At 37.7% G+C, this 8579-nt stretch overlaps 1 protein-coding gene across 1 annotated transcript in view; it reads left to right on the forward strand.

Moving 5' to 3' along the window:
• Positions 1-8579, forward strand: part of LOC107709104 (glutamate receptor ionotropic, kainate 4-like) — a 142239-nt gene that overhangs the window by 118454 nt on the left and 15206 nt on the right. Inside the window, exon 3 of the mRNA XM_016513509.1 lies at positions 8303-8467. Within this exon, the coding sequence (XP_016368995.1) occupies positions 8303-8467 (165 nt within the window). The remainder of the gene's footprint in view (positions 1-8302; positions 8468-8579) is intronic.

Consider the following 8579-nt stretch of genomic DNA (forward strand, 5'->3'; position numbering starts at 1 on the left):
ATATATATAAAAGAAATATAGAGAGTGTAGAGATATATATTAGATATATTAGTGTCTGATCTCTTCAATGATTATCTTATTGTACATGACATTTAATATTAATTAAAAATGTGAATGTGTTTGGTTTAATTGAATATATGTGAATAATTAAAATTTTACACAAAAAAAAACTAGATTGATGGAAATGTAATGGAAATTTCGGAACCGTTTTAACCGTTTTAATTCATTCACTACTCTTTTGTGAGGTTGTGCTGTTTGCGGTAGTGTGAGTAGTTCTTTGGCTGTTTGTCAATCTGGATCATTTAGTGTTATTTCTTTCTAAGGCTTTATGTGCAGAGGCTTTGAAAACAATAAATTTTAATGGCCAACCAGGCATTACTCATTTATCACACATAATTTCTCTAATTCCCTTGCCAATCTGACAAGACAAAGACCTCTTAAAAGGTGTAAAAAATACACTTTCCCCCCCACAGACACATAAAGACAAGTGACTGTGATGTCCATAAAGCAATCAGTATTTTGATTTACTGGGACCTTACGCCCTTCAGCTATGGATTCAGTCTTCAGCGGCTTGTCCAGGGGATCCGCTAATTAGTGTCATTTCTGGAATTAGACGAGACTTGCTGTGGTGAAAATAAAAATTTAATTAGAATCCATAATTAAAAGTTGATTTACGAGACAGATCATTCCCATTCAAAGATAGATGATATATCAGTTTAAAAAGCCTCAGCGCAGAGAAGATTCATACAGAATCACATGTGAATGGGACCTTCACCAGCCCTTTTTTATACAAACAATCAGGCCTTTCCAGATGGAGAAGAATGTGGACCATTAAACATTATTGATAACCTTGAAATCACTTTTGTCCCAGCTTGATAGCAAACTGAATTTAAATCAGATTTAAAAAAGATCCTGCTGATCTTTCATATAAAGGAACGGAGAGGTGGAATACTAATATCTAGTCTATTCTCATCAGTGACAAGGGTAAAAGGCCAGTCAATAATAAAGTCAAACAACCTTCAAAAGCATTTTAAGACTTACTATTCCCCATTTGACAGTGCCGATCCCTCTGTAAAACCGTGACGTTAGCCTCTGAAGTGTTTTATCTCCCAGGTCTTTGCTTTTGCTGTAGTTATATCCTCTTTCGGTCTCGATGGGATGAAGTGAAGAGCAGATCTAAGTAGTTCAAATCTGTTACGTAGATACCCAATGTAAGCAGCCTATTGCGGTGTTGTTGGGCTTTCAGGAGGCTGTGTGCCCAGACGGCCAATGTATAGATAAGCTAAGCCCCATAACAGTGCATCTTAATCTTGTACCGTAAAACTCCTCTCCTAAAGGACAAACATATCTTAGTGTACCAATGCATTAAAAAGCTGGGCAAATCAGATTTAAGCTGTTGAAATTGATTTTATTTACAGTAGCCTGTTCTGCTGAATATATATATATACAGTGTGGTAACATCATTTCACCAGTAGGTGGTGGCAAGCGACTGTCTTTATGCTGTAAGTGAATCACCGAATCATCATTCAATCAGATGTTTAGGTCAATACCACTGATTCAATCAGAAACGAAACAAGTGGTGTGAGTCTTTTAAATTAGGCTAATTATTTAACCGAATGGTTCAAAACCACTGAATCATTCAGTAGCTAAACAAGTGATTTGAATATATGAATCATTCATTCAACCGAATACTGATTCATTCAGGGATGAAACAAGTGAGGTGACGCGTCTTTTGCCTTGTCTAAATACCCACACTTGCGGTCTTGGCCACTTGAGAGCGTGTGCGCGCGACAGGAAGTAAGTACGCAAGGCAAGACTGTTCCAGGTCTTCAAAACGCCAAAGCACAGTGCCCTTAATGCACACTAAACCCACAAATACCTCTCCGGAGTGCTAATCGAGGCTTAGTGTATCCCATCATGCATCATGTTTCGGAATAAATCATGAGATTTTTGCCGAGATATCGCAAGAGGTCACGGAAACCTTTCCAATGTAAGTTAAATATTAATATAATAATTAGATATTATTACATATAATTTGGTAGAAAACAAAGTGTTGCACATTTTATTGGTGCAAAGATGAGTAGTGGTGATAATTATTTAATAGAACATTTGCAACTGCTTTTCATCACTTAATTAGAAGCACCACAAATTAATTTGTGCCTTGTTATAGGGACTACTGAACAGACATTTAGAAGTTGATTTTAAAAGTATTTAAAATAAAAATAAAGCTATGTAAACACGTGCATTTTTACAACACTATTAAGTGTGTTCCATCAGGTAATGAAAAGTTGGACACACACTTGTGGTCTTCATCCTCACTTGGACACTTGGGCCAAATACAGGAAATTTGTCATATAAGTAGTCAAGTGGTCAAGTGCAAAGATCGCAAATGTGGGTAGTTGGACAAGGTGTCTGAATCCTTCATTCAAGCAGATTCGTTCAAAACCACTCATTTATTCAGGAGCTAAACAATCTTTGGATGATCCATTCAACAGTTTTCAGACAGTGTAACACTGTGTCTAAAACGGAAGTTACTAAATATTGACATATGTGGAATTGTTCTATCCACTTTATTTTTCAACACGGAAGTATAGCTGTTTTTGTACAGCTAAAACAACTGAAAGCGACTGACACAAGAAATCTTGCACCCGCTTTTACTGTACGTTAAACGTAAGGTAACATAAGATAAAAGCAACATTGTGCTGTTTTGTATATCAGGCATTCAGGAAAAGCAGCAATCTTGCTTGTGTCATATTGCTCATATATATTTAATGGATATTTTAGCAGTGGTTTTAACATTAACATTGCTTGTTTACCACTGTAGCATAGCGATTTTTTTATTGGAAGAACACACTATGTAAATGCTTCCTAAGAAACACGATAAATTGATTGTTGTTAAGGCCTGCTGTATAAGTGGACTAGTCGATTTTGAAAATATGTATTTTGCAATCCCTAGTTGCAGGTTCAGCAAGGTAAAGATGGTAAATTTGTACTTTTTAACCGAACAAGAGATACTCCCACAGCAGGGCTTGATACTGAAATATCCTCAGTGGGTTATTTTTATTTGCCTCAAATTTGTTGCTTACAACATGCATCATAAAGGAGCATACATAAATGATCAAACATTATTGTGGCCTCCCTTGAGCTCATGATGTGCTCTGTTCTGCATTTATACCTTTAAAAGAAAGACGATATTTAAATAACTACTACACTGTAAAATAAATAAATACCTTTTGTAGCTACATCATGTACAACATCAAGTTCTTTTATGTTGGTAAAGCGCTTTCAGCTGTTTGAAGGAAAGTTAATGAGTGTGCTTTAATGTCATTACTGTTGACAGTTTGTTCATTGATAATCAGTCTAGTATGGCTGTATAAATGTCACAATCAAGATTCTGCTGCTTTGACGCTCTTCAAGCCTCATTTGGATCTAACGGTTCAAGTGCAAAAGCATATTAAATGGCAGTTAGTGCGCTTAAAGGTGATGCAATTGTCCATTTTATCTGCATTCAGTCACTCTGGTTAATTAAGTGTGTGATGGTGCTTATTTAATAGGCATTTGTACATTGGACAACCCATTTGAATGATGAGTTCCTTTCTCCTCACAGTACCGCCATGCCTGGTCTGTTTTGACTACTGTTAGCCAACGGCCCAGTGGGAGCAACAGCACAAGGTGATTTTGAGAGTTTAGTGGCTTTATTATGGTGACAATGTAGTGTTGAACGGGCCTGTGGGACATACTATAAACCCCCATGTATTGTAAGATCAAATGGTTTGTTTCAGTGTTTCTTTAGCCTGCAGGATACATAGTGGTTTGCGAGCTACACAGGTTAATAGGTAGCTAGAAGAAATATAGTGCAATAGAATCTAGCTTCAGATACAGAGTGCACATAAACAAACGCACAATATAATTCTATAATGCAGTGTGTAATGCCAAGGAGGTGTGTAATATCTGGAGAGAGTGAATTATGTATACATTAGCATTCCCATTTGTCTAAAGTTGAGGAATGAAGGCTCCATTATTTAGCAGCTGTGGTGCTATTATGAGGGCAAAGGTTCGAATCTGGTTGGCATCATGCGATTTTTCAACCTTCCATCTTGCTATTTTCTGTCTCGCTTCACTTACCTGTCAAATAAAGCCCTGAGGTGCTTTTGTGGGGAAGCAGGTTTGAATTAGGTCTGTGTCATATCCAATTGTCCAATTTATAACATTGCCATTTTCTATCTTGCTTAATTTTTCTATTAACTTTAGGTCAAACCACCCAAAGTTTTAATCTTTTAGGAGCCAGGATGCTTTTGTATAGGGACCAATTCTCACTATTAAGTAGTTGCTTATTAGCATGCCTATTATTAACATATTTGCTGTTTATTAGTACTTATAAAGCACATGTTCTGCATGATCATATTCTACATCCCTAATCCTACCCAATACCTAAACTTAACAACTACCTTACTAACTATTAATAAGCAGCAAATTAGGATTTCACTGAGGCAGAAGTCATAGTTAATGGTTTGATAATAGCGAGAATTGGACCTTAAAATAAAGTGAACCCTAAAAGTTTCCTTTGTTTTGAAGCTGGGTTTGAATCCAGTCTGCATTATATCAAATTATCCAATTGTTAACATCACCATTACTTGTCTAGCTTCACTTATCAGCCAGAAAGCCCAAAAGCTTCCACCATTTAGGGGGTTGTTGCACTCACAGGAAAAACGTGTTTGAGTCGGGCCTGCAGCATATCTGATTCCCACTTTTTATTTTGTTTCTGATCAGTCAAAGGCCAAAATGCCTGAAGGTATCTACTATTTAGGAGTTATTGTGCTCATATGGAAAAAAATGGCCTACAACATATCCAATTCTCCAATCTTTATTTTTATTTCCTGTCTGTCTTTATTTACCTATCAGTAAAAGACTAAAATGGCCAAACGTTTCCACTATTTAGAAGTTATGGTGATCATATGGAAAAAACAGGTTCAAGTCTGCCCTGCAACATAACCAATTCCTTAATCTTTCATTTTATTTCCTGCCTTTCTTTACCCAAAGTCCAAAAAGCTCATAAACAAATACATTTAGACTTAAAATTGATTTAAAGCACACAGCAGTGCAAACACACATTGCTGCACATGCTTTTCTGGATAGTATCAAGATGCACTAAGACAAGGACGGTGCTGCTCATACCATAACTGTCAGCCCTGGTATCCATGCACATTACACAATGCGTTTCATGCCCCGGCATGCGCTGCTGCTCACCATCGATTCCTCTAAAAGGGTCAGCAGCTGAGCCAAGGCTGGAAGATTGAATAGAACCTCGTCTGCAGTGGACCTCCACACTGCTCAGAGTCTCATACCACAATGCCTTTAAAATGTCATTGCCCCGCAACAGATCTCCCCCTCTGATATTTTTACCCTGCGCTAGGATTCCATTTAGCACTGGCAATTCCAGTTTCTTGCTTTGACATCTACATTTGCGACCGCGGATTGGGGACAAGAACAGAACCTCAGGGCTCAGCGCGGGGCCAGTGTTTCCATTTGGCGCTCTTTGTTGCGAGATTTGGGGGTGAACACTGGGAGAATTGCCCAGTTCGAGCTTTCTCCACTTATGTTGTGGGAAATAGGCAATATATATTTTATATTCAGTTAAATAATATAATAAATATAACTTTTGCTATGTTTAAAATCATGCATTATGCACAATAACATAATATGATCACATTATTTTTATACACATTTTGTAAACACATTTGTTTAATTTACCCAGGATAAAGTACTATGAATAGTGGAATAGTATGAAACATGGAACCAGATAACCCAGGATTATGTTTACTTAAGAAAGGCCTAGTTTAAAGGGATAATTCACCCAAAAATGGAAATTCTGCCTTTATTCTTTCTTCTGTGGAACACAAAAAAAGATATTTTGAAAATGAAGAAAATAACTTTTTGTCCATACAATGAAAGTCAATGGAATCCTATGCTGTTTGGACCCAAACATTATTCAGAATAATCCATCGGCGATGGGTGATAGACATCACGATGTTGAGCCGGCATCGTGATCCCCCCATACCCCCCGCAAACCGCCACATCCCAATAATGTGTTCGGAAAGAAAATGACGTGTATACGGAACCCCTAAAGGGAATAAATACGAGATGGGAGGAAAATATATATTTCAATACTTTATTTCGCAGTTATATCATTGGGTAATTACAATGCGTTTCATGCCCCGGCATGCGCTGCTGCTCACCATCGATTCCTCTAAAAGGGTCAGCAGCTGAGCCAAGGCTGGAAGATTGAATAGAACCTCGTCTGCAGTGGACCTCCACACTGCTCAGAGTCTCATACCACAATGCCTTTAAAATGTCATTGCCCCGCAACAGATCTCCCCCTCTGATATTTTTACCCTGCGCTAGGATTCCATTTAGCACTGGCAATTCCAGTTTCTTGCTTTGACATCTACATTTGCGACCGCGGATTGGGGACAAGAACAGAACCTCAGGGCTCAGCGCGGGGCCAGTGTTTCCATTTGGCGCTCTTTGTTGCGAGATTTGGGGGTGAACACTGGGAGAATTGCCCAGTTCGAGCTTTCTCCACTTATGTTGTGGGAACAGCCTTTTGCTATCGGCTATGACAGAGAGGAGGGGGTGTGAGAAGATGATTTAGCTTGCCGTTGGAGACAGACTGAGTCTTCTGTATGGGCGGCCAGTACAGAATTACCATATTTTCCTGTAATCTTTTTCTTTTTTTGTTGAGGATGACTGTTTTAATGTGAATAAATATATGCTTTAGCAATGCATTTCCTGTGAACATACACTATGACAGGTATTACTGATGGGAAAACTTCTGTAATGAATGTGGCTTTGCCCCAAATGTGACAGCACATGAATTGATAATACATTTTTTGTTAAATATCCCCCGTGAGTCTGTTTGAAAGGCAAGAATCTATGTTTTTTTCCTCACAGAACACATTAGCTCAAATTGGACTCGTGTATATAATAATTTAATTGCTTTTTACCCAAAAGCACATTAAAATTGCAAAAAATGTGTGGCTTAACTGCCTTCACTGCTCTGCCTCAAGCGAATACATTTAATCTCATTTACAACATACCGCGGATCTCCATTTAACATCTCTAAACAATCTCGATATTTATGGCAGTCTTAAGTGGATTGTTATTTATATTGCCATTTTTTTAATAGGAGGACTCTCATGGCTGATTCAGTCTTGTTTGAATTAAATCATTAAAATGTTCTAAATCACTGCAGTTCCATTTATGCATTATGTAATTTTTTTTTATTTAAATTTTTTTTTATGATGATTGTACAGTCCAAGATTAGAAGGGTTTTGCTTACTTCCAATGCAATATTTATGAACACAAGCATGAACTCTTCTAGCATACTGTTCTTGTCAGGGTTTGACAACTGGCATTAAAAAATCTTTATAATCGTGCACAGTTTCAGTGCTACAGTGTAAATAAAGCACATTCAGGGCAACGCATGTGAGTCATGCCACAAATTCAGGGTCACTGGAGAGCTAATTATGTGTTGGCTTGAAGAACGGTGGAAAAATAAACCATTTCAATATGCCAACATGACAGGTAACAGAAATATCACAATGATAGTTTGAAGATAGATTGACATTCATCAAAAGTGACAGACGCTCACCTATAGTTGTTTTGATGTGATGGCAGGGGCTTGCATAAAGCTTTCCATCTGCAGTTTTGTTTAAAAATTGTGACTTTTGCTATTGAATCGATGTCAGACATCCTTAGGCTTTTCTCACGTCAAATATTACAGTGATAAAAATGTAAATGTTATTTGCTTTACATAGATTTTAATATCCCTGAGCGTCAGATACTGGCTGTGACATATATTGTTGCTAAGCCTTGTGTCAACTCACCATGGACTAGACATATTCAAAGCGGATTGAAAATGATATGGGTTCACAAAAGTGGGCATACAGTACGTACAGCACTAAGCAGCACTAAGCAGCCAGTGACTGTTAACATAGTGCAAGGATATTGTTTATTTACTACACAACATTGTGACAGAGTCATTCATAGCAAAACACTACATGGAACACTTGTGTCAGTCTACCAAGAAAACTGTCAAAGAACAGCATTAATCTTGTCTACTGTGAACGAATGTGCTTTAATATGCGAACAAAGACGACCCAGAAACACTTGTGTCTACATTCTTCACTGTTTTGAATGATTTCTGCAGTATCTTGAGGACTTCTTAATCTCTTGTTGTGTTTGTCGAAATATCTTGTCTCACTTTCTGGGTCTTTCTCTGTCTTTTTGAACTGTGTCCCAGCTGCCATTCTTGATGACCCGATGGAGTGTAGCCGCGGGGAGCGACTGGCCATCACTCTGGCGAAAGACAGCATCAACCGTTCCAGCAACCGCTCCACCACAGGGAAGCTGGAGGTGGACATCTTTGAGCTGCTCCGAGACAGTGAATACGAGACAGGGGAAACTAGTGAGTATTCAAATGTGTTATATAATTTCTGAGATGTATATAATTTTACATACAGTATAATTTTTATACATTATACCTAAATAAATGTTAAAAAAAATAAAACAAATAATAT

The sequence above is a fragment of the Sinocyclocheilus rhinocerous genome, unplaced genomic scaffold (genome assembly GCF_001515625.1).
Source record: "Sinocyclocheilus rhinocerous isolate Xijiao unplaced genomic scaffold, SAMN03320098_v1.1 scaffold626, whole genome shotgun sequence".
In the NCBI taxonomy this organism is placed as follows: Eukaryota; Metazoa; Chordata; class Actinopteri; order Cypriniformes; family Cyprinidae; genus Sinocyclocheilus; species Sinocyclocheilus rhinocerous.